General features: G+C 45.3%; 1 protein-coding gene across 1 annotated transcript in view; it reads right to left on the bottom strand.

Annotated features, from left to right (window-relative positions):
* The window catches only part of LOC139253819 (low-density lipoprotein receptor-related protein 1-like), a 2,398,725-nt gene that overhangs the window by 422,660 nt on the left and 1,948,875 nt on the right, over positions 1 to 27,190 (bottom strand). Inside the window, exons 53-54 of the mRNA XM_070873585.1 lie at positions 5,173 to 5,301; positions 3,668 to 3,790 (exon numbers count right to left, since the gene is read on the bottom strand). Of these exons, the coding sequence (XP_070729686.1) occupies positions 3,668 to 3,790; positions 5,173 to 5,301 (252 nt within the window). The remainder of the gene's footprint in view (positions 1 to 3,667; positions 3,791 to 5,172; positions 5,302 to 27,190) is intronic.

Raw genomic sequence — 27,190 nt, 5'->3', positions numbered from 1 at the left:
TGTGGAATTCTCTACCACAGAAAGTTGTTGAGGCCAATTCACTAAATATATTCAAAAAGGAGTTAGATGAGGTCCTTACTACTAGGGGGATCAAGGGGTATGGCGAGAAAGCAGGAATGGGGTACTGAAGTTGAATGTTCAGCCATGAACTCATTGAATGGCGGTGCAGGCTAGAAGGGCCGAATGGCCTACTCCTGCACCTATTTTCTATGTTTCTATGTTTCTATGTTTCTTGTATTTTGTCGTATTCTTCAATTGTGTTAACTGCATTTCCCAATTTGATGTCGTCCACAAATTCTTAAATTGTACTTACAATTCCCATGTCCAAATCATTGATGCAAATTTTGAACACTGGTCCTAGCACCGGTACCTGTGGAACACCAATTCCCACCGTATTTTATTCTGGAGAGCTACACTTAACTCCTACGCATTGTTTTCTGTTTTGTTGCCATATTGCTGTCGACTTAACCCCTGACTCCACATGCTCGGACCTTAATCACGATCCTACTATGTGGTACCTTATCAAAAGCATTTTGAAAATCCAAATATATTACATCTACTGCATTACCCTTGTCCACACTTTCTGTTACTTCTCCAAAGAATTCAATAGGGTGGTCAAACATGAAATCCATGCTGACTCCTCTATTATATTTTCGGTTTCTAAATGTTTTTCTAATTCAAATCCTGTGTGCATCAGAGAGAGGAATCTCTCCATCATCAGGAATTCTATAGCTTTCTCCAGATTAAATATACTTGAATGTTTTCTGAGGGGTTATTTGCCTCCCCACATTTGTTTGAAAATTCCCTAGGGTGAATACACACAAGCACAGCTTTATCTCTAAGCTTTATGGAAGCTTTATGGCTCACAAGAGGATATCTGGGTCATTAAATTCTAAGAAAGCTGTAGGTTTAGATAATCTCAAAGGGTAATGTTAAATTTGAAAGACTGCAAGCTCATCAGTGAAGTGAGAGAACTCAATTTTATTTCTGTACAGTGTAAAATTATCAGTTATTGGACTTCTGTATGCTTCAAACTGTTTTACTTGTCATGACAAGACAATTAACAGATTTGCAGTATGCAAAGAAGGATTTTAATATTTACCGTTTTATTGTGCATGTTTGCCTGCAGTACTTTTGGTGTACATGGCTTACTGTAACATCTTAAATGATCATCTACCTTTGATCTTGAGTGATTCAGCAGAAAAAGCACTCCCAATATAAAAATGCAGTGAAATGTATCATTAACAAATTGAGAATCAGACGATTCTCAGAGTCTGGAAAGATAGTGCCACTCCAATGCCCTCTATCTTACCTCAGATAAAGCAACATGAGATCAGCCATCAAATTGGGCTTGCTCATTGTCAACGTACTATCACTCCTGAGAAAAGCCGATGCTTATAGAGTTTGTGGTCTTTCACTTGAGAATGGGCACAAGTAATGCACCATTATAATACACATTTCTTGCCCAAGTGCTATTTATTACTGGGCGTGACCAAAGTCATAAATCTTTACAACCCTTTTCCAGTCATGTCCATAAACTTAAACATGGTATGGGGTAAAAGGGACTAAATTAAAAATAGAGAATGTAATGTCCAATATACCAAAGTCCATTTAGTTATGCCTCCATATACTAATTAAGTAGGGTAATATCAAAATGAGTGAATAATTGTGCAAGAATTAATACCTCACTAACAGTAATTCATGAGAGCAAAGTGTTAAATTGGTAAACAGGTCAAATCATACTGTTGATCATCACTCCCATTTCTAGCCTCCCAATATAAACATAAATTCAGATAATAAAAGAAAAGAAAGAATTGGATTTATATCGCGCTTTTCATGACCACCAAATGTCACAAAAGTGCATTACAGCCAATGAAGTACTTATGGAGTGTACTCACTGTTGTAATGTAGGAATGCAGCAGCCAATTTGTGCACAAGCAACAATGAAATAATGACCAGATAATCTGTTTTTGTTATGTTGATTGAGGGATAAATATTGGGCAGGCCACAGGGGATAACTGGGGATAACTCCCCTGCTCTTCTTCGAAATAGTGCCATGGGATCTATTATGTCCACTTGAGAGAGCAGACCGGCCTCAGTTTAATGTCTCATTTGAAAGACGGCACATCTGACAGTGCAGCACTCCCTCAGCACTGCACTGCAGTGTCAGCCAAGATTTTGTGTGCTCAAGTCCCTGGAGTGGAACTTGAACTCACAACCTTCCGACTCAGAAGCAAGCGTGCAACCCACTGAGCCACAGCTGACACTGATAGTAAATTTGATCTTAACTACACAAATGTAGTGCAAAATAGTAAAATCATCAGTTACTAAATGAATGAAATGATTTATCAATTGATTATATGTTGTACTGAAAGTTTACATGGTTGTGCTGCAGGATCCACTCCCGTGTCTAAGAAAGCATTGAGAACCCCCGTGCCATCAACTCTAGGTACCGGGAGAGGAAAGATGAGCAGCTGTGACTCGACTCAGACTAATATGCAGCTTGAGCTTTGGCTCACGTTCTATTACTGTCCCATCCAGCGGGCCAGATAGAATGAACTGGTGGGCCGGATACGGCCCGTGGGTCTGTATTTTGCCCACCACTGATGTTACCTAATCAATTGGTCAAGTAAAACTTGTCAATCCTTATCTGAGAAGAAAAAAAACTGAATTCCAAAAATGTTAAACATGATTTAAAAAGACCACCTATAAATTTGGCAGATGGAGCATAATGTTGGAAAGAGTGAGGTCATGCAGCTTGGCAGAAAAAAATCAAAGAGCAACTTATTATTTAAATGGAGAAAGATTGCAAAGTGCCGCAGTACAGCGGGACCTGGGGGTACTTGTGCATGAAGCACAAAAGGATAGTATGCAGGTACAGCAGGTACAGCAAGGCCAATGGTATCTTGGCCTTTATTGCAAAGGAGATGGAGTATAAAAGCAGGGAAGTCTTACTACACCTATATAAGGTATTGGTGAGGCCACACCTGGAATACTGCGTGCAGTTTTGGGTTCCATATTTACGAAACGATATACTTGCTTTGGAGGCAGTTCAGAGAAGGTTCACTAGGTTGATTCTGGGGATGAGGGGGGGTTGACATTTGAGAAAAGGTTGAGTAGGTTGGGCCCCCACTCATTGGAATTCAGAAGAATGAGAGGTGATCTTATCGAAACATATAAGATTATGAGGGGGCTTGACAAGGTGGATGCAGAGAGGATGTTTCCACTGATAGGGGAGTCTAGAACTAGAGGGCACAATCTTAGAATAAGGGGCCGCCCATTTAAAACAGAGATGAGGAGAAATTTCTTCTCTCAGAGGTTGTAAATCTGTGGAATTCGCTGCCTCAGAGAGCTGTGGAAGCTGGGACATTGAATAAATTTAAGACAGAAATAGACAGTTTCTTAAACGATAAGGGGATAAGGGGTTATGAGTGGGTGGGGAAGTGGAGCTGAGTACATGATCAGATCAGCCATGATTTTATTGGATGGCGGAGCAGGCTCGAGGGGCCGTACTGCCTACTCCTGTTCCTATTTTTTATATTCATATGTTCTTATATGATGACAGCCCTTGATTACATTATCTCAGGACAATATTGATATCAGTGAGAAGGTTAGTCCAATTCAGAATACCACCAACATTTTGATATGAAGAATAGTTTATACCTACCACACTCTGGAGATTCATCAGATCCATCTCCACAGTCATCATCATGATCACATACAAAATTTTGTGGAACACACAATTTGTTCTGACACATGAAAGCTTTGTTATCACATGTGCTATTATGTGCTAGAATGAGAAACAATAGATGAAATTAATGTTGATAAGTGTATGTAATAGTAATTTGCAAGATGAAGTTATTACAGTAGGATATGACTCCATTAAAGTAGTCAAAACATTACTTTGCAAACATGTATGCAACAATCATATCACAATAAATTGCAGGCACACTAATACTTTATCAAAAAAAGGTAATTATAATTTATTTTGTAATTAATGTATTTTAAGTTTATGTATGTCACCCCATAAAAAGGAGAAAGGTAAAATTGTTAATTTTTGGCAAAAATGTCATAAAAGTGGAGTTTTAAACCATATCTGTTAGCCTTGGCTCAGCAGTAGCACTCTTGCCTCTAAGTCTGAAGTTAATTACTTCAGTTCAGGAATTGAATGCACTTCTAGGCTCACACTTCAGTGCAGTATTGAGGGAATACAACATATTACAGATGAGATGTTAAACCAAAGTCCTGATCTTTTTCCAAGCAGTTCTGCTGTAATTTAGGTAGGAGTCCCATTCTGCAACTGTTGAGGAAATATGGCATCGGTGTAATGTACTCAAACTATAGTTGTGCCTGTAATGTTTTTAGATTCTGTCGAAGTGTTAACTCGATGCTTTACTGTATGGTGGCACCATGGATATATTAATAAAGTAATGTTAGCTCACAAATTTTTGTGTTGGACTTAATTTTTTGATGGCTGTGGCAGGGTAAAGCTAATGAATCCATTCAATTGTGTACTGCTTCTCCACTGTGTTTGGTTTGTGCCATTTTTAAATTTGCTTTGGACTGGGTAATGTAAGATGACTCAAAGGCAAGGTACACTTAGAGAATCGAATAAAGTGAGGGAGGAGATTTTCAACTCTCTGTCAGAGTGTAAAACTAGCCTTGCAGATTGGCCACCCTTTATAGAAACCATCTGATTTTCATTTCCATTGATTGTACATTGTTTCTATAATGTGCAGATGACCCACTATGTCAGTTTTCCACCTGAGCATCAAGTTTTCTATCTCAGATTGTAAATCTCCAACCCAAGTCTCTGGTGTGCAGTTGAATTAAAGGGGTGAAACATTCATCTGATACCTTTGATTAACATTCTTTACATGATTTACAGATTTACCATTTTCCAGTATTATTCTGGAACCAGAAGTGCACTGGACCACAACACAAGATGTTACGTTGTATGCCACACTGTTGTTTCTAACTACGTATTAACTAGTTAGGGTTATATAAATTAAATCATCCATATCATGTCTGTCATAACTCACTCAGTCTTCCTGAATCATGCAGTCAATGTGACTTTTGTGGTTTATTTTCCAGAAACCACTGGTCCCATTGTATAACAGATGTGAGTTCTTGCCTTAATAGACCAAGACAATTGTTTCTAGCATTACTTACTGCAACCAGCTGTGGAGAGTTCATCGCTTCCATTTGGGCAATCTTTATCACCATCACATAGCCAATGTTTTCGGAGGCATACATGAGAGTTGAGACATTGGAACAGATCAGGGGCACAAGTGACTGAACCTGTGGCGGGGAAATAAATTATAAATAACAAGTTCATGGAAAAACAGTCGAGATAGTGTGTGAATTTGGTCTCCATTAAGTCTTATCAGAAATATAAATATGTTTGGGCTATCGCTTCCTCTGGTTGACAATTTAAATGAAAAAGTAGTTATGAACAACTAGTTGAAAGCTTTAATGGATATGTAACCTATTTTTACTGTTACTCCAAATCTTGCTCCGATCATAAACTAAGTGAATGGAAAAAGTGTTTTAAGTACTACTACAATCTTCTTGAGCCTAGCTTGAGAAATTCATGCACTGGAATTCTGGAGGGGGAGATACAAACAAATAAAACAGTCAGAATGGGGGTCAGTCATATGGAGAAAGGTCTATCCACTGGATATAGCAACATGGCATATGAAGATCTTCTATATATTCCAACTAAAATGCCTCTCATTTGTAATTCAGCTCCAACAGAATGATACCTAACCAAAGTCAATATTTATAAAAACAAAAAACCTGTAACATATACGTCATAAGTCTGACTGACTTACAGGAGTATAAATAAGTCGGTGGCAGGTTTTGGTCATGAAGGTGGCAATGCTGCCACAATGTGTGCTCAAACAGGGAGGCCCATGACCAGCTCTAAATTGGACCGTATTAATATTAATTGGACGAGCTAATGCCATCTGTCAGGCCTCCACAGACAGCTCACCCATTTGAAGAAATGAATATCGGGCTGCTTGCCTAGTCGGCAGTTGCCCAAGGATAAGTCCTCGAGGTGGGAGGGAAGGCAAGGGGGCAATCAGGATATGGTTCGCCAAGCCAATGCCGGCTCTCTGCAAGGGCACTTCAGCTTGTCCCATGAAGCAGCAGATGAAACTTTATCAAAACCCCTCAGAATTTTAACATTTTGTCAGATCTTCTCTTAAACTTCTTTGTTCTTATGAAAAAAAAAACAAGCTTTCTAGTTGCCCCTCATAACTAAAGTCTGATAACTGGTTTCATCTTAGCACATAACTTCCGCATTCCCTCTCTGGCCTTGCCATCCTGCTCTAGATATTTACTGTGCCTTTCTGGTAAATGTACTTTTAGTGATTTTGCAACTTCTGTATGACCTTTCTCTAGATACCCTACACCCAAGTGTTTTCCCACCTTAGAGTAACAATGATGACTTGCTACTCAGGCAATTTGTCTCCTCCATTGAATTCTTAAGGCCCGAAACCTGTGTCTGTGACTTCCTTTGTCATACCTGAACTCGTTTCGACCTAATTTACTGCTACTGGATACGATGCCGACAGTCACGTGTTGACGTCCCATGTTGGTAAGCAGATCTGCTGAGGTCTAAATCTCAAACTAACTCGAGCATCAGACAGCATCGCTCACTTCCCAGCACCTGATTCAAACCTTGTCTTTCTTGCCTCTATTTTGTGACTGTATTTCCTCATCCAGGTCACCAACAGTTAGAAATTAGATTGTCCCCAAAAATGGGTGTGGGGATTGCATTGCGGGATCAACCCGCACCTGGTCAAAGTAATGAAGGCAGCACGCTAAATTAGTGCTGCCTGCTGATTAACAGGCTTATGGTGTTCAGCCCAGTGCTGAGCATGCTGCTGAGTGGCTGAATGCTCAGCAGGGGGCCCAAGTTTGTGTGAGGCTAGCATCAATTAAAGCTAACCTTCTTAAAGACAGTCTGCACTTCTTAAACTTGAGGTCATTCAAATCTCTGCTGCCCATGTCCTAACTTACGCCAATCACCCCTATGCTTGCTTACCTACACTGTCTCCCAGTTAAGCAATATCTCGATTTCAAAATTCTCATCCTGGTTTTCAAATCCCTCCATGGCCTCGCCCCTCCCTATCTCTACAATCTTCTCCAGCCCCACACATCCCCCGCGATATCTACGCTTTTCTAATTCTGGCCTTTTGAGCATCCCTGATTATAATCGCTCAACCACTGGGGGCCATGCCTTCTGTTGCTTAGGCCCGAAGTTTTGGATTTCCCTCCCTAAACCTCTTCACCTCTCTACCTCTTTTAAGACGTTCCTTAAAACCTAACTCTTTGACAAAGCTTTAGGTCATCAGCCCTAATTTCCCCTTATGTGGCTCAGTGTCATATTTTTTTGTCTCATAATACTCCTGTGAAGCATCTTGGGATGTTTTGCATGCAATTTGTTGTTGTTGTTCTTAAAGGGGAGGTTATTTCTGTCTTCAGCAGGTGATTCAACTAGCTGAGGAAAAGAGTCAGAGCAGCAAAAAATTCTACTGGTGTCACAACAGGGGAGAGAATGCTGCAATGTCCTTGGATATAGCACTGGAGGACTTGGTGCAGGAGGTGGACAGGAGGAGAGAAGTTTTGTTTCCACAGGAGGCCCAGAGGTCCTCCAGGCGAGACATTGGGAGCAGACAGCCATCGTGGTCATGCCAGCAGTGTAACCCTGGGGACCTTGCCGCAGTGCAGGAAGAGTTTAATGACCTCACACGAGTGGTCAGTAAATTCATCTATCTGCACCACTAGCCTCATACACTGCTCAATGCACCACACCCCCATCACTCACTTGCCAACAATCTCTACCAAACATGACTCATACCTCACATTTATAGCTTCACCTCACCCTCACACACTTCGCACTGCTGCAAGCCTCACATCCACATCTCACAGCTTGCACACACCATCAGCTATTCAACCATGACAGGCTTTTCACCCAAACACATTGCACTGTACTCACTGACACACTTTCCTTTCTTTTGCAGGACAATGTGGCTCAGAACCAGAGGCAGCAGGACCTAACCAGTGGGAGACAGCCACCTGCATAACCTGACCCCGATGGAGGAGACCATGCTGGCCATTCTTGGGAGGGCCAATCGTTGAACCCGTGGCCAGCAACAGGGCTGAAACAATGCAAGATGACTGTATCCTCATACATAATCCTCCTTCGCATGTCACACTTCCCCCTCATCCCACAATCTATTCTGATGTACAAGCTGCACATAATGTAACCATGGCCTTCTTGCATTTCCCCCCCAATGCCCTCCCTCACCACAACATTACACTTGTGCCTGTCTCCTTTGAGATAGCCAAGAACTGCCACCCGGCCAGGCACTAGTGGAAAAGGAGGAAATTGAAGAGCACATTGACGATGAAGACACAGCACCATCACGTGATTTCAGACTCGCAGTGATCAGCTCAGATACTGACACTGGGTGTACTTTAGAGGATAGGTTACAGGTGGGATATGCACGTGGTGAAACACCAGGCATGAGTGGCCTGCAGCCCATGTAGGGGGAAAAGGTTAGAGCAGATACCAGCTCCACAGAGGGCGAGGTCGCACTAGAGTTCTGTTGCACAGGACTCAGATGAATCAAAGAATTATAGAAATTTACAGCATGGTAGGAGGCCATTTTGGCCCATCGTGTCCGCATCGGCCGACCAAGAGCTATCCAGCCAATCCCACTTTTCAGCTCTTGGGCCATAGCCCCGTAGGTTACGGCACATTAAGTGCATATCCAAGTATCTTTTAGATGTGGTGAGGGTTTCTGCCTCTATCACCCTTTCAGGCAGTGAGTTCCAGACTCACAGCACCATCTGGGTGAAGAAATTTCCCCTCATATCTCCTCTCAACCTCCTGCCAATTACTTTAAATCTATGACCCCTGGTTGTTGACCCCTATGCCAAGGTAAACAGGTCCTTCCTATCCATTCTATCCAGGCCCCTCATAATTTTAAACACCTCAATCAGGTCTCCCCTTAGCCTCCTTTGTTCCAAAGAAAACAGACCCAGCATCTCTAATCTTTCCTCATAGCCAAAATTCTCCAGTCCAGGCAACATTCTTGAAAATCTCCTCTGCACCCTTTCCAGTGCAATCACATCTTTCCTATAATGTGGTGACCAGAACTGCACACAGCATTACAGCTGCAGCCTAACCAGTGTTTTATACAGTTCAAGCATAACCTCCTTGCCCTTGTATTCCATGCCTCGACTAATAAAGGCAAGTATTCCCTATGCTTTCTTAACCACCTTATCTACCTTGAGTGATCTGTGGACCTACACTCCCAAGGTCCCTTTGTTCCTCTGCACTTTTCAGTGTCATAGCATTTAATATGTATTCCCTTGCCTTGTTAGACCTCCCCAAATGCATTACCTCACATTTATCCAGATCGAATTTCATTTGCCACTGTTCTGCCCACCTGACCAGTACATTGATATCTTCCTGCAGTCCGCAGCTTTCTTCTTCATTATCAACGACACAGCTTATTTTAGTGTTATCTGCAAATCTCTTAATCATACCCCAACATTTAAGTCCAAGTCATTGATGTATACCATAAACCATTACCCTCTTTGCTTCCTGCAAAATTGGTTTTACCCCAATTGGTCCCCCTTTATCCTTTTCCATACCTACCCTAATTCTTGCTGAATTATGATCACGAGCACCAAAATGCTCTCCCACTGATACCTCTTCCACCTGCCTCTCTTCATTCCCCAAAACCGTCCAGAACCACTCCCTCCCTTGTTGGGCTTGTTACATACTGGCTAAAGAAGTTCTCCTGAATACATTTTAGGAATTCCACACCCTCTGTACCATTCACACTACCTTTTTCCCAGTTAATATTAGGGTAGTTGAAATCCCCCACTATTACAGCTCTATAGTTTTTGCACTTCACAGCAATTTGCCCACATATTTGTTCTTCTATCTCCCTCTGACTGCTTGGGGGTCTGTAGTACCCTCCCAGTAGTATGATCTCCCTTTTTTGTTCTTTAATTTAACACATATGGCCTCGTTTGATGACCCGGGTGCTGCAGTGGAAGCTCAGACTTCTGTCATGCAAGCTCAGACTGCTCTCATGCAAGTTCAGACTGTTGTCATCGTGGCTGCATTTCACAGAGTGTCACAGCAGTTCAGGAATCTGTCCTGCAACATGTCATGTATTTCACCATCTTGCAATGACAATAGTTATGTAACTGTAACTCATGTACACTGTACCTGTACCCTTGAAATGCACACCCTGACCACAGGGCATGAGCTTGCGGGACTCACTCCTCACCTGGGTTTCCAGGTATAAAAGGGGAGGTCCCACCCAGGGTCAGCACTCTTTGGTCCTGGGAATAAAGTGAAGATCACAGAGTGACCGTGTCTGATATATACATGCTTCGTGTGAGTTTGTAACAAGGTGCAGAGACACTACATTTGGCGACGAGAAACGGGATTCACTGAACCACGAGGATGGCTACCGGTAGCACAGAGGAACGCTACTGTGTGGGTGAGGACTGGGACGACTTTGTGGAAAGACTCCAGCAGAGCTTTGTCACAAAGGACTGGCTGGAAGAGACAGCGGCTGACAAATGGAGGGCGCATCTACTGAACAGCTGTGGTCCAATGACCGTATGCGCTGACGAAAGACCTGCTCGCACCCCAAAAGGCAGCGGACAAGTCCTTCGAAGAGCTCAGCCAGCTGATCAGTGAACATCTCAAGCCGGCAAGTAGTGTACACATGGCCCGGCACCGGTTCTACTCTCACCGGCATTGGGAGGGTCAAAATGTCTCGGACTTCATGGCGGAACTGCGGCGTTTGGCCAGTCTCTGTAAGTTCTCCGATGCCTGCAGGTGGGAGATGTTAAGGGACTTTTTCCATCGAGGGCATTAATCATGCCAGCATTTTCAGGAAGCTCATAAAGACTAAGGACTTGACTTTAGAAGGGGCAGCGTTTTTAGCTCAGACCTTTATGGCAGGGGAAGAGGAGACCAAGCTAATTTACGCACGCAGCCCTGGCTTTAACGTTGTGATGAACCAGGGAGAGAATGTTGTAAAAGTGATACAGAACCCCGCAGGCAGGCAAGGGCAATGCGACACCACTTAGGCAGACAGGCAAGGGCAATTCGACACCGCCCAGGCAGCAACAAGCTCCAGGCTGGGCCTGCAACAGGGACAATGGAAAGGGGATTGGCAATTCACGCCATCACGAGGAACAATGTATCCTGTGATGGGACCATTAACATCCCCCATCAGAGTGCTTCGAAACAGCCAAATGGGCCATCAGAGAGGAATGCCTGGGAATAGTCCTTTTGTTAACAGCAATCTCAGCTCATGCTGGAGATGTGGGGGTAGACACACTGCCAAAAGCTGCAGTTTCCAGCTTTATACCTGTAGGATTTGTAACGTCAATGGACACTTGGCCAGGATGTGCAAAAAGGCAGTAGCGAGGCGAGTCTGCGAGACTGAGGAACCAGATGAGGGGTCTGCAATGCAGGATGAGGCCTGGATGCTGAAGTTCAGAGAGTTCATGTGGCTGACGTCCACAGCTTATACACTAAAACGCCACCCATGATGATGAAAGTCTGACTGAATGGCATCCCGGTGCACTTGGAGCTGGATACGGGAGTGAGCCAGTCACTCATGAGCGCCCAACAATTTGAGAGACTATGGCCACACAGAGCTAGCAGGCCCAAACTGGAACGCATTGAGACACAGCTATGTACGTACACCAAAGAGATAATACCAGTGCTGGGCAGTGCAAACTTGGTGGTAACACACAATGGATTTCAGAACCGGCTGCCACTCTGGATTGTTCCAGGAAATGGCCCCACGCTTTTGGGGAGGAGTTGGCTAGCTGAGATGAATTGGAAATGGGAGGATGTGCACACCATTTCATCCATGGAGCGAAATTCATGCTCGCAGGTCTTGCAAAAATTTGAGTCACTGTTTCAACCCGGTGCCGTACGTGATGCGTGAGAAAATTGAAAGTGAACTGGGCAGGCTGCTCAGAGAGGACACAATTTCGGCCATTGAATTCAGCGACTGAGCAAGTCCCATCGTTCCAGTCCTCAAAGCAGATGGCTCGGTTAGGATTTGTGGTGGCTACAAAGCCATCATCAACCGAGTGTCGCTGCAAGACCAATACCCGCTTCCGAGAGCGGAGGACCTCTTTGCCACACTGGCAGGTGGAAAGCTGTTCACGAAGCTGGACCTCACTTCGGCCTACATGACTCAGGAATTGGCGGAAGATTCCAAGCTTCTGACCACCATCACAACGCACAAAGGATTATTTGTCTACAACAGGCGCCCATTTGGCATTCGTTCGGCAGTGGCTATCTTTCAGCGAAACATGGAAAGCTTGCTCAAGTCCATCCCTGGAACGGTCATATACCAAGACGACATCCTTATATTGGGTCGAGACACCGAGAAACACCTCCACAACCTGGAGGAGGTGCTACACCGATTGGATCGGGTAGGCTTGCGGCTGAAAAAGGCCAAGTGCGTGTTTTTGGCCCCAGAGGTCGAGTTCCTGGGCAGGAGGGTTGCCGCAGATGGGATCCGGCCCACTGAATCGAAAACTGAGGCGATTCACCGGGCGCCCAGGCCCGGCAACACGTCGAAGTCGCGATCATTCCTGGGACTTTGCAACTATTTTGGGAACTTTCTGCCGAACTTAAGTTGTTGGAGCCGTTACACATGCTCCTCCATAAAGGTTGTGAATGGTTTTGTGGGGATTGTCAAGAATGGGTGTTCAATAATGTGAGGAACCTGCTGTGTTCCAACAAACTGTTGACTTTGTATGACCCCTGTAAAAAACTGGTTTTAACATGCGATGCGTCATCCTACGGGGTTGAGTGTGAATTGCAACAGGGTAATGATGACAGCCGACTGGGTTCGCAGGTGCACGATGTGTGCCCAGCTGGCCAATGCCCCCAGGGAGGCTCCACTCAGCCCGTGGTCCTGGCCCACCAGGCCATGGTCACGTATCCACGTAGACTATGTGGGCCCGTTCATGGGGAAAATGTTCCTGATCGTAGTTGATGCATACTCGAAGTGGATCGAGTGCATCATATTGAACTCATGCACGACATCCATCACCGTGGAGAGTCTGCGAACGATTTTCACGACCCATGGCCTGCCAGACATCCTGGTCAGCGACAATGGCCCGTGTTTTACCAGCCATGAATTCCAAGAGTTTATGTCGGGCAATGGGATCAAGCACATCCGGACAGCGCAGTTCAAGCCGGCTTCCAATGGCCAGGCGGAACGGGCGGTCCAAGTCATAAAGCAGTGCATACTACGCATCCAAGGACCCTCCCTTCAGTACCGCCTATCGTGCCTCCTGCTGGCCTACAAGTCCCAGCCGCACTCGCTCACGGGAGTCCCGCCAGCGGAACTCCACATGAAACGCACGCTCAAGACACGGCTGTCCCTCATTCACCCAGACCTGACAGACATTGTTGAGGGCAAGCGCCAGTCCCAAACCGAGCTCCATGATCGAGGCTCAAGGGGGAGGTGTATAGAAATAGATGACCCAATATTTGTTCTTAACCATGCTTTGGGACCCAAATGGCTTGAGGGCACTGTAATTGCTAAAGAAGGAAACAGGGTCATGGTGGTCAGACTAAACAATGGGCAGATATGCCGCAAACACTTGGACCAAGTAAAGACAAGGTTCAGCATAGACACGGAGGAACATGATGAGATAGCACCTGCACCACTGCCAGTGGACGAGCAACAGAGACAGCCCTCAGCATGCACAGTCCCTGCGGCCAGCCTGGACAGGCCGGAATCACCTCAAGTAACAGAGACGCGTGCTGAGGCTCAGCCACCAGAAGCACAACTGCGGCACTCCACGAGAGAGCATCGACCACCCGATAGACTTAACCTCTGAAACTAAAAAGACTCAAGGGGGGAGGTGATGTCATGTATTTCACCATCTTGCAATGACAATAGTTATGTAACTGTAACTCATGCACACTGTACCTGTACCCTTGAAATGCACACCCTGACTACAGGGGGTGTGCTTGCGGGAGACACTCTTCACCTGGGTTTCCAGGTATAAAAGGGGAGATCCCACCCAGGGTCAGCACTCTTTGGTCCTGGGAATAAAGTGAAGGTCACAGAGTGACCCTGTCTGATATATACATGCCTCGTGTGAGTTTGTAGCAAGGTGCAGAGACACTACACAACAGATAATAAGATTGCTGAGGTGTTGCCTCGATTGAATGGCAGTGGACTTTCTTCCCCTCCCCCTTTCAGTGCTTCCTAAGAATGTGTTCTTTCTGAACACTCTCCAGTTCTGACGAAGGGGTCATCGACCCGAAACGCTAACTCTGCTTTCTCTCCACAAATGTTGCCTGACCTGCTGAGATTGCCAGCATTTTCTGTATATAAGATTAAGCTCGTTCTTTTGGCAAAACAGAATTTTAGTTGCAATGGGAACTGCTGTTGCCGAGACGACATGATAACAACATCTGTGTTACTGAGCTCACTAAAACCTGCAGAATTACATTGTTTAATCCCAAGAGCCAGTAAATGATCCATAGGACTAACAATTTACAGCGTAGAAGGTGGCCTTTACACCCACTGATTCTGCGCTGGAGCAATCCAAAACTTATTCCACTGTCTAGTTTTCTTCCCATTGCCGTTTATCTTCCTCTACTTCAAACAAGAAGGTCAATATCAGAAGTGTGTTTTCTTCCCAATGAGGGTGTAGATGATGAGAGCTATAACAATAGAGAAGAACAGAACCAATGGCATATAATGAGAACATTAAAGAAATTAGATTTTTCAAACTAAGTAGAAATGTAAACAAAAATCAGATAATAGGCAGTAAACAGGAGTTGTACAATCAGGTCTTACTGCTGCTGAATCTAGACTTTAGAATGGGGAAAGATTATTTAACCACGGTATACATCTGCAATAGATTCAACACAAATTGCAGCACAAAAGTTACTATTCTGTTGTTGCATAAGAAATCGAAGCAGGAGTAGGACATTTGGTCCCTTAACCCTGCTCTGTCATTTAATAAGATCATGGCTGATCAGATCTTGACCTCAGCTTCACTTCCCTGCCCGCTCCCCATAACCCTTCACTTCCCGAGGAGCAGTGGAGCATAAAAGCAAGAGCAGCCAGCCACCACAGGCAACAGTGTGAGCAGGTAAGGGAGGGCGACAGCAGAAGGAGGTCCCAGCAGCGTGAGCAGGTAAGGGAGGGCGACAGCAGAAGGAGGTCCCAGCAGCGTGAGCAGGTAAGGGAGGGCGACAGCAGAAGGACGTCCCAGCAGTGTGAGCAGGTAAGGGAGGGCGACAGCAGAAGGAGGTCCCAGCAGCGTGAGCAGGTAAGGGAGGGCGACAGCAGAAGGAGGTCCCAGCAGCGTGAGCAGGTAAGGGAGGGCGACAACAGAAGGAGGTCCCAGCAGCGTGAGCAGGTAAGGGAGGGCGACAGCAGAAGGAGGTCCCAGCAGTGTGAGCAGGTAAGGGAGGGCGACAGCAGAAGGAGGTCCCAGCAGTGTGAGCAGGTAAGGGAGGGCGACAGCAGAAGGAGGTCCCAGCAGCGTGAGCAGGTAAGGGAGGGCGACAACAGAAGGAGGTCCCAGCAGCGTGAGCAGGTAAGGGAGGGCGACAGTAGAAGGAGGTCCCAGCAGTGTGAGCAGGTAAGGGAGGGCGACAGCAGAAGGAGGTCCCAGCAGTGTGAGCAGGTAAGGGAGGGCGACAGCAGAAGGAGGTCCCAGCAGCGTGAGCAGGTAAGGGAGGGCGACAGCAGAAGGAGGTCCCAGCAGCGTGAGCAGGTAAGGGAGGGCGACAGCAGAAGGAGGTCCCAGCAGCGTGAGCAGGTAAGGGAGGGCGACAGCAGAAGGAGGTCCCAGCAGATTGGAAAACTGCAAATGTAAAGCACCTATTTAAAAAAGGAGGTAGACAAAAAGCAGGAAACTATAGACCAGTTAGCCTAAAATCTGTGGTTGGGAAGATGTTGGAGTCCATTATTAAAGAAGCAGTAGCAGGACATTTGGAAAAGCAAAATTCAGTCAGGCAGAGTCAGCATGGATTTATGAAGGGGAAATCATGTTTGACAAATTTGCTGGAATTCTTTGAGGATGTAACGAACAGGGTGGATAAAGGGGAACTAGTGGATGTGGTGCATTTGGACTTTCAGAAGACATTTGGCAAGGTGCCACATAAAAGGTTACTGCACAAGATAGAAGATCACGGGGTTGGGGGTAATATATTAGTATGGATAGGGGATTGGCTAATGAATAGAAAACAGAGAGTAGGGATAAATGGTTCATTCTCGAGTTAGCAATCAGTAACAAGTGGGGTGCCACAGGGCTCAGTGCTGGGACCCCAACTATTTACAATCTATATTAACAACTTGGAAGAAGGGACTGAGTGTAACATAGCCAAGTTTGCTGATGATACAAAGATGGGAAGAAAAGCAATGTGTGAGGAGGACACAAAAATCTGCAAAAGGACATAGACAGGCTAAATGAGTGGGCAAAAATTTGACAGATGGAGTAAAATATTGGAAAGTGTGAGGTCATGCACTTTGGCAGAAAAAAATCAAAGAGCACGTTATTATTTAAATGGAGAAAGATTGCAAAGTGCTGCAGTACAGCGGGACCTGGGGGTACTTGTGCATGAAACACAAAAGGTTAGTATGCAGGTACAGCAAGTGATCAGGAAGGCCAATGGAATCTTGGCCTTTATTGCAAAGGGGATGGAGTATAAAAGCAAGGAAGTCTTGCTACAGTTATACAGGGTATTGGTGAGGCCACAACTGGAGTACTGCATGCCGTTTTGGTTTCCATATTTATGAAAGGATATACTTGCTTTGGAGGCAGTTCAGAGAAGGTTCACAAGGTTGATTCCGGAGATGAACGAGTTAACTTATGAGGAAAGGTTGAGTAGGTTGGGCCTCTACTCATTGGAATTCAGAAGAATGAGAGGTGATCTTATTGAAGTGTATAAATTTATGAGGGGGCTTGACAGGGTGGATGCTTCCACTGATCGGGGAGACTAGAACTAGAGGGCATAATCTTAAAATAAGGGGCCGCCCATTTAAAACTGAGATGAGAGGAAATTTCTTCTCTCAGAGGGTTGTGGATCTGTGGAATTCGCTGCCTCAGACAGTTGTGGAAGCTGAGACATTGAATAAATTTAAGACAGAAATTGCTTAAAATTAAGGGCCTTAAATTAGGGGCAGGAATTAAAAACTAAAAACTAAATCTAATTAATGAATTACATTAGAGATGGCAGGGCAGGCAATGTGTCACTGCTGCAACATGTGGAAGCTGGTGGACACATTGAGGTCCACTGCGACCACATCTGCAGTAAGTGTCTGCAGCTCGAGGAATTCAACACCGTGTTGATGAGCTGGAATCCGAACTGCAGACACTATGACCCATCAAGGAGGGGGATAGTTACCTGGACGCCGCAATCCAGGAGGTAGTCACACCAATTAGAGTAATTAATTCAAATTCGATCCGTGGTCAAGGACAGGAGGGAGTGACTACCAATGAGGAAGGTATGGGGACTCAGGATGGAGTGATGGAGGAGCCTCAGCCCTTGCTCTAGTCCAACAAGTTTGAGGCTCTTACTTCCTGTGTGGACGAGAGCAGAGACTGCAGGGAGGGGGAGCAAACTGACCATGGCACCATGGTACAGGGGGCCATTCAAGTGGGGAAGGGGGTGGGGGGGGGGGGCGGGGCAATAAAAATAAATATTGTAGTGGTAGAGGACAGTATCATTAGGAGGAGAGATACAGTTCTCTGCAGCCGAGAGCGTGAATCCCGAAGGCTGTGTTGCCTACCCGGTGCCAGGGTTAAGGACATCTCCTCAGGGTTGGAGAGGAACTTGGAGTGGGAGGGGGAAGATTCAGTTGTCGTGGTCCACGTAGCTGTCAACGACATAGGTAGGACAAACAGAGAGGTTCTGCTGAGGGATGATGAGCAGCTAGGGGCCAAATTAAAAAGCAGAACCACAAAGATAATAATCTCTGGATTACTACCTGAGCCATGAGCAAATTTAAGTGGGGTAAATAAGATCAGAGAGTTAAACACATGGCTCAAAGACTGGTGTGGGAGAAATGGGTTTTGGTTCGTGGGACACTTGCACCAGTACTGGGGTAAGAGAGTTCTGTTAGGACGGGCTCCACTTAGACCATGCTGGGACTAGGGTCCTGGTGAATCAAATCACTAGAGCTGCAAAAAGTCAAAGAATGAGAAGACAATAGAGCAGGATAGCACTGGGGGAAATTAAAACAAAAACATGTCAGGAACAGAATGCATAAACATAAAGGTGAATGAGAAAGAGATGTCATAACAGGAAAAAATGGTAAAAAAACAAATGTAAAAGCTTTTGAACTGAATACACGCAGCTTTCGTAACAAAATAGATGAGTTGATGGCACAAATAGATACAAATGGGTATGATCTAATAGCCATTACAGAGACATGGTTGCAAGGTGATTAAGGCTGGGAACTAAATATTCAGGGATATTTAACAATTCAGAAGGACAGACAGAAAGGAAAAGGAGGTGGGGTAGCACTGTTAATAAAGAATGATATCAGTGCGTTAGCGAGAAACGATATTGGTTCAGAAGATCTTGTTAAGTCAGTTTGGGTGGAGATAAGGAATAATAAGGGGAAAAAGACGCTGGTGGGTGTAGTCTATAGGCCCCCAAACAGTAGCTACACTGTTGGACGGAGTATAAATCAAGAAATAATGGAGGCTTGTAAAAAAGGAACGGCAATAATCATGAGCGATTTTAACCTTCATATTGATTGGACAAAGCAAATTGGCCAGGGTAGCCTTGAGGAAGAGTGTATCTGGGATAGTTCTCTTGAACAGTACATTGTGGAATCAACCAGGAAGCAGGCTATTTTAGATCTGGCACTGTGTAATGAGACAGGATTAATAAATGATCTTGTCGTAAAGCATCCTCCAGGAATGAGTGACCATAACATGGTTAATTTCAAATTCAGTCGGAGGGTGAGAAAGTTGATCACAAACCAATGCCCTAAGCTTAAATAAAGGAGATTACAAAAGGTATGAAGGCAGAGTTGGCTAAAGTGGACTGCAAAAATAGATTAAAGTATGGGGCAGTTGATGAGCAGTGGCAGACATTTACGGAGATATTTCATAACTCGCAACAAAAATATATCCCAATGAGAAGGAAAGACTGTAAGAGAAGGGATAACCATCCGTGGCTAACTAAGGAAATAAGGGATGGTATCAAATTGAAAACAAGGGCATATAATGTGGCCAAGACTAGTGGGAGGCTAGAGGATTGGGAAACTTTTAAAAGCCAGCAAAGAACGACTAAAAAAAAAGAGATGGAAGATAGATTATGAAAGTAACTGAGCACAAAATATAAAAACAGAGTTTCTATAGGTACATAAAAAGGAAGAGTGGCTGACATAAACATTGGTCCCCCTAGAGAATGAGTCTGGGGAATTAATAATGGGGAACAACAAAATGGCAGAGACGTTGAACAAATATTTTGTATCGGTCTTCATGGTAGAGGACACTAAAAACATCCCAATAGTGGATAATCAAGGGGCTATATTGAGAGAGGAACTATCACTAAATAAATAGTAATCAGTAAAATAATGGGACTAAAGGCAGACAAGTCCCCTGGGCCTGATGGCTTCGACCCTAGGGTCATAAAAGAAGTGGCTGCAGAGATAATGGATGCAATGGTTGTAATCTACCAAAATTCCCTGGATTCTGGGAAGGTCTCAGTAGATTGGAAAACCGCAAATGTAATGCCCATATTTTAAAAAGGAAGCAGACTGAAAGCAGGAAACTATAGACCAGTTAGCCTAACATCTATCGTTGGGAAAATGCTGGAGACCATTATTAAGGAAGCAGTAGCAGGACAGTTGGTAAAACATTATTCAATCAAACAGAGTCAGCATGTTTTATGAAGGGGAAATCATGTTTAACAAATTTGCTGGAGTTCTTTGAGGATGAAATGAACAGGGTGGATAAGGGGGAACCAGTGAATGTGGTGTATTTAGATTTCCAGAAGGCATTCGATAAGGTGCCACATAAAAGGTTACTGCACAAGATAAAAGTTCAAGGGTTGGGGGTAATATATTAGCATGGATAGCGGATTGGCTAGCTAACAGAAACCAGAGAGTGGGGATGAATGGGTAATTTTCCGGTTGGCAAACAGTAACTAGCTGGGTGCCACAGGGATCGTTGCTGGGGCCCCAACTATTTACAATCTATATTAATGCCATGAATCAAGGGACCGAGTGTAATGTAGCCAAGTTTGCTGTTGATACAAAGATGGGTGGGAAAGCAAATTGTGAAGATGACACAAAAAATCTTCAAAGATATAGACGGCTAAGTGAGTGGGCAAAAACTTGGCAGATTGAGTATAATGTGGGAAAATGTGAGGTTATCCACTTTGGCACATAAAATAGAAAAGCACATTATAATTTAAATGGAGAAAAATTGTAAAGTGCTGCAGTACAGAGGGACCTGGGGGTGAAACACAAAAAGTTAGTATGCAGGTACAGCAAGTAATCAGGAAGGCAAATGGAATGTTGGCCTTTATTGCAAGGGGGAGAGAGTATAAATGCAGGGAAGTCTTGCTACAACTGTACAGGGTATTGGTGAGGTCACACCCGGAATACTGCGTGCAGTTTTGGTCTCCATATTTAAGGAAGGATATACATACATTGGAGGCTGTTCAGAGAATGTTCACTAGGTTGATTCCGGAGATGAGTGGGTTGACTTATGAAGATAGGTTGTGTAGGTTGGGCCTATACTCATTGGAGTTCAGAAGAATGAGAGGTGATCTTATCGAAAAATATAAGAGAATGAGGGGGCTTGACAAGGTGGATGCAGAGAGGATATTTCCACTCACTGGTGAAGGGTTAATCGTGTTAGTGCGAAATTGCTGTGCTTGCAAAATGTACTATGACAGAATGAGATAAACAATTGCGAAAAGGTCACAAGACGCTGAGCAAGAAAGAAACCAATCACACCAGACGCTGGCCGAAGATGAGGAAGGAAGCAGGACAAAGACGAAAAAAAACTTGTTGCATAGACTCTTTTTGCAATGACAGATATAGAAGCAGTGACATATGACCTTTGTGGTTTACGACTTTAATTACTCATTTTTTGTAAACGCAAGTTGAGTTGTAGCCTACATACAACTCCCCTGGCACCTCGTATTAATAAACTGTGTGTGTTTTCAAACTCTCCAACGTCGTCTCGGAGTAGATTTATTTCTACCTTGGGGTTTTCCCCCAACAGTTTTGGCGCTGCGAGCAGGGTGTACCGGTAAGTCCTCCTGACCGAGACTCGAACGTACAGGGATAAGGTCGGATTTCACGAAATTGGAACGTCGAACCGGCAGGCGTGAGGCTGCCAGACACCCAACGAACAAGTGAGACTCGGAGAGGTTTGATAACAGACACAGTGAGTAGAAATTAAGATAAAGTAGAATATAAGTAAGATAAGTGGTGTGTAAGAGAAACGAGTGTCCCCGTCACTTCAATTGTCACAAACTATCTCAATCATCTAACTTGAGCCGAAATTAAGAGGGCAACTGCCCCACGTGATGGCCAAGGATTAAGGTCGAAGGGAACACCGGGAGGACAAAGTGATGGCGGAAACCTGTGAGTGACTGTGTGATACATATGAACTGATGTGAGAGTTGAGGGATAATCCCATCACAATAAATAAGAAACAGAATAGAAGAAGGCCCACGTGAAGAGACTCATTCGCAGAGGAAGCGAGGGAAGGTCAGATCACATAATGGCATCGGGGGAAGACATTGAATGGGAGCAGGGATGGTCTCTTTGCAGATGACCAGAAGGGCTTAATAGATAAAATGATTAAAGACGGGTGGGATCCCTCGGCTGTCCCCAAGGAGCAAAAGAATTGGTGGGAGAAACAGAAACAGAAAAAGGCAAAGAAAGCCGCAGTACTTTTAGTATATCAGTTATGTGTGTTACAAAGTGAAACCAAACAATTAGTAGAGAAAAGTAATGAGAACGAAACCGAGAATAAGAAATGGAGAGAGCGGTATGAACAAACCGGCAAGTCGGGGGGATCAGATTATGACCTCCCTCCGACTTATGTTGCCACAGTAGCGGCATCGGCTCCTCCCTTTGATGAGGAGACCGAGATGGAAGGGTCAAATTCAGTAAATACAGAAAGGGCAGCCCCTCTTAGGGTAACCCAGGGCGTACAGGGAGGGAACCCCCGATATCAATACGACACTTTCACACCCACAGAAAAACAAATGATGAATCAGGATTTGGGGAGTCTACAACCACGGAAGAGAAATGTAGAATTTTGGCAAAAGTTAGAAGAATTGTATGAGATTCACGATATGCATGAGCGAGATGTCCACCAAATAGTTTGGGCTAAGTGTCCAAAGGACTGGTGGACAGGACTAGCACCCCCTCACAGTGACGGCACAATGATACTTGCCATTGGTGCCACAAGGGCACAATGGGACACTGCCAGAACGGGGTTCGTCCAGGCTGTACAGGCCTTAATGGGAGCATCCACTCCAAATTGGGGATTGATAATGCAGACCCGCCAGAAAAAGGGAGAAAACGCCAATGACTACGGAGAGAGGTTATGGGTCCAATACCAAGAATCCTCGGACAGGCGCAGGCGGCCCCGAACAGAGATGACCCAGTCTTCATGAAAATGTTTAAGGACGGCCTTTTGGCCGACGATCAAAAGATCTTAAAAATGGGGGTGGTAGTCGCGGACACCTATGACAAAGCTGTCCAGTGGGCATGCCACATTAACTCTGGGGGAATAAAACAAGAAGTGGCCGCGGCTAAGAGTAGTAAGAGTGCGGGCCGAGGGGAATGCTACAACTGTGGCAAGACGGGTCATTTTGCCGCTGACTGTAGGGGCCCCAAAAGACCAACCGTCCGATGTGACAATTGCGGGAAAAAGGGACATGCCACTGATAAATGTTGGGTGCTCAAGAAGAAAAGAAATAGTCAGTCAGGCCTTACAGTAGAGGAGATGAACCGACAGCAGCTAATCACAGCGCTGAGGGACTTAGGAAGAGACTGAAGGCCAGCGACCCCCGTGGGGCAGGGAGAGGATCTGCGTATTTACATAACAGCGCTGTTCGTGGATATGTTAGTGGATACCGGAGCATCGGTATCTATGACAGATATTTCCTTACCCACAATTAAACATGTAGCCCATATAACTGGCGTGGGAGGATTTGCCACCAAAGCCCACCAGAGTGAAGTAATTCTATTGGAGATAGCCGGTATTCTGATCCTGGCACAATTTTATGTATGCCCAAATGCAGAAGCGACCATATTGGGGATCGAACTCCTGGAACAGTTAGGGGCAATAATAGACCCACAGAATAAGAGAATAGTTTGGAGAAATAAGGGAGGACGCAAAATCATGACGTACGGGCAACAGACTAATTTGCACAATCACGCAAAGGTCGGAAGTGTGCAACTTCTCACCCGAGCAAGAGACTACGGCCCATTATGCGAACAAATGAGGGAAGTGTGGGCTCAATCAAAGCAGGATTGTGGGCTGGTAAAAACCAAGCCAGTGGTCATTCCTGGGCCCGAACACCCTCCTCATAAGCAATAACCATTAAACCTGAAGCTCGAGAGGCCGTAAAATAAATAGTGCAAGACCTCTTGCGGAGCGGTGTCCTTCGGGAAGTCGAAAGCACTACAAACTCGCCAACCTGGCCCGTAAAGAAACCAGATGGGTCATATCGATTGACCATAGACTATATGGCGTTAAATGAAGTAACTCCTCACGAGCACCCCATCGTAGCAAGCCCAGCGACCATATTTAATGGACTGAAATATTCACGGTCTTAGATATAGCTAATGGTATGGATTTTGGTCCATACCATTAGCCCAGGAGTCCCAAGATAAATTCGCATTCACGGTCGGGGATAGGCAGTACACTTGGACATGAGTGCCCCAGGGTTTTCACAACAGTCCTGCCATATTTCATCGAACTATGAGTCGAGCCTTGGAGACCGTAGATTTAGCCCCCTACCAAAGTACCATCCTCCAATATGTGAACGATCTGTTGATTGCCTCAGAGGACGAGAGAGGACATATGGGGGCTCTAGTAGAAACTATAGAAGCCTTAAAGAAAGCGGGATTTAAGGTAAACCCCAAGAAATCTCAGATCGGATTGAAGGAGGTACAGTACTTGGGACACCAACTGTCGCAGGGGACAAAAACAATGCCCCACGACATAAAGGAAGCAATTCGCATTATGCCCCAACTGAAAACAGTCCGAGGAGTGCGTAAGGTAGTAGGACTCTTTAACTAATGTCGGAACTTTATTGCCAACTTCGCGGCAATCGCGGAACCCATACAGAGACTAGTTAAGGGAGGAAAACGAGCTCTAGAAAGTGTGGAGTGGGGTCCGGAACAAGAAACAGCATACGACCAGTTAAAGGAAGCCCTGATGTCGGCACCAGGCCTAGGACTGCCAAATATCAACGCACAGTTTCATATTCTTTGTGAAAACAAGGGCGGGTTTTATGGAGCAGTAGTTACTCAAATGGAGACCGAGTCCGCCCAGTAGTGTACTATTTCAACCAAAAGTCGCCCGTGGCAGGAGGTCTGTCAAGATGTGTAGCAGCTTTGGACTGCGCAATGTGGGCGGTGAAAGTTAGTGAGCCAGTAGTAATGACAGGGGAGGTTATACTACATACCAAACATACCTTGGTGGAAATGCTCAACACCGGGAAATTGCGCTCCGTGTCCAACGTCCACCGGGCCAAATGGGAAGCAGTATTACTTCCCTTAGATGGATCCGTAAAAATTGTATGAGACACGGGGGAGAACCCGGCAGAGGGCCTCTTATCTGTGGGTGAGCCTCATGAGTGCCAGTCACAGGAATGGGAGGACTCACCAGGAGACATAAGTGAGATTCCCCTTGAAAACCCCGAGCTGATCCTGTACGTGGATAGGTCCCGGAAATATATTCTGGGGACCCTGCATACGGGATGGGCAGTGGTAGACGAAGCGCTAAACACTGTCCGAAAGGGAAGGTTAGACGGAGGACTGTCGGCCCAAGTAGCTGAACTCACTGCCCTGACTGAAGTCCTCCAACTGGCCAAAGGCCGGCGGGCAAATATATATACGGATAGCCGCTATGCCTTCGGGGTAATCCATGACTACATGACTGCCTGGGCAAGAAGAGGGTTCATCACTTCGGGCGGGGAGGCTATCAAACATGAGGGCCGAATCAGACTAATATTAGACGCCGCCAGTAAACCCACAGAGGAAGCAGTGATCAAGTTTAAGGCTCACCAGAAAGTAGTAAACAATGTCCAACGGGGCAATGAAGCAGCGGATAAAGTGGCACAGGAAGCAAGTATATCCTTAGAAGTGCAGGAAGAAGTTGTATGTAGTATCATTACCAAGGAAGATATAGACATTGTGAGATTACATGCCGATGTAAGTGATGAAGAAAAGAAAGATTGGGGCACAAAAGGAGGGAGCCAGGGTGACGTCTTCGTATGGAGGAAAGATGGGCAGGTGATAGCCCCGGCTTGTATTCGACAAATGTTCATGGAACTACACCACGGCATCAGTCATGTTGGATGGAACATCATGATAACAAACATAACTGGGGATTGGAGGTGGTCAGGAATAGGATGGGACGTAGCTAAGTACTGTCAGCAATGTGTCACGTGTGCCCAGCACAACCCAGGAAAGGCCGTTAAGGTTAGTGTGGCTCACCAACCACGACCAAGGGGGCCGTGGGAGTGTATACAGATAGACTTCACGGGACCTTTACCATCCTCAAGGGGCAAGAAATACTGTCTAGTAATAATAGATCAGTTTACACAGTGGGGAGAAGCATTTGCCACGTGAAACTGCACCGCAATCACAGTGGCCCGAGGGTCTAGTAAGGAGGGGGAACTGAGGGAAATCTTTATTAGTCGGGAAATTGTGTTGGGGAAATTGATGGGATTGAAGGCCGATAAATCCCCAGGGCCTGATGGACTGCATCCTAGAGTACTTAAGGAGGTGGCCTTGGAAATAGCGGATGCATTGACAGTCATTTTCCAACATTCCATTGACTCTGGATCAGTTCCTATGGAATGGAGGGTAGCCAATGTAACCCCACTTTTTAAAAAAGGAGGGAGAGAGAAAACAGGGAATTATAGACCGGTCAGCCTGACCTCAGTAGTGGGTAAAATGATGGAATCAATTATTAAGGATGTCATAGCAGTGCATCTGGAAAATGGTGACATGATAGGTCCAAGTCAGCATGGATTTGTGAAAGGGAAATCATGCTTGACAAATCTTCTGGAATTTTTTGAGGATGTTTCCAGTAAAGTGGACAAAGGAGAACCAGTTGATGTGGTATATTTGGACTTTCAGAAGGCTTTCGACAAGGTCCCACACAAGAGATTAATGTGCAAAGTTAAAGCACATGGGATTGGGGGTAGTGTGCTGACGTGGATTGAGAACTGGTTGTCAGACAGGAAGCAAAGAGTAGGAGTAAACGGGTACTTTTCAGAATGGCAGGCAGTGACTAGTGGAGTGCCACAAGGTTCTGTGCTGGGGCCCCAGCTGTTTACACTGTACATTAATGATTTAGACGAGGGGATTAAATGCAGTATCTCCAAATTTGCGGATGATACTAAGTTGGGTGGCAGTGTGAGCTGCGAGGAGGATGCTATTAGGCTGCAGAGTGACTTGGATAGGTTAGGTGAGTGGGCAAATGCATGGCAGATGAAGTATAATGTGGATAAATGTGAGGTTATCCACTTTGGTGGTAAAAACAGAGAGACAGACTATTATCTGAATGGTGACAGATTAGGAAAAGGGAAGGTGCAACGAGACCTGGGTGTCATGGTACATCAGTCATTGAAGGTTAGCATGCAGGTACAGCAGGCGGTTAAGAAAGCAAATGGCATGTTGGCCTTCATAGCGAGGGGATTTGAATACAGGGGCAGGGAGGTGTTGCTACAGTTGTACAGGGCCTTGGTGAGGCCACACCTGGAGTATTGTGTACAGTTTTGGTCTCCTAACTTGAGGAAGGACATTCTTGCTATTGAGGGAGTGCAGCGAAGGTTCACCAGACTGATTCCCGGGATGGCGGGACTGACCTATCAAGAAAGATTGGATCAACTGGGCTTGTATTCACTGGAGTT

This window comes from Pristiophorus japonicus, chromosome 3 (assembly GCF_044704955.1).
Source record: "Pristiophorus japonicus isolate sPriJap1 chromosome 3, sPriJap1.hap1, whole genome shotgun sequence".
NCBI lineage: Eukaryota > Metazoa > Chordata > Chondrichthyes > Pristiophoridae > Pristiophorus > Pristiophorus japonicus.
Note: the sequence above shows the minus strand (reverse complement) of the source record. Positions and strands in the feature narration are given on the sequence as shown.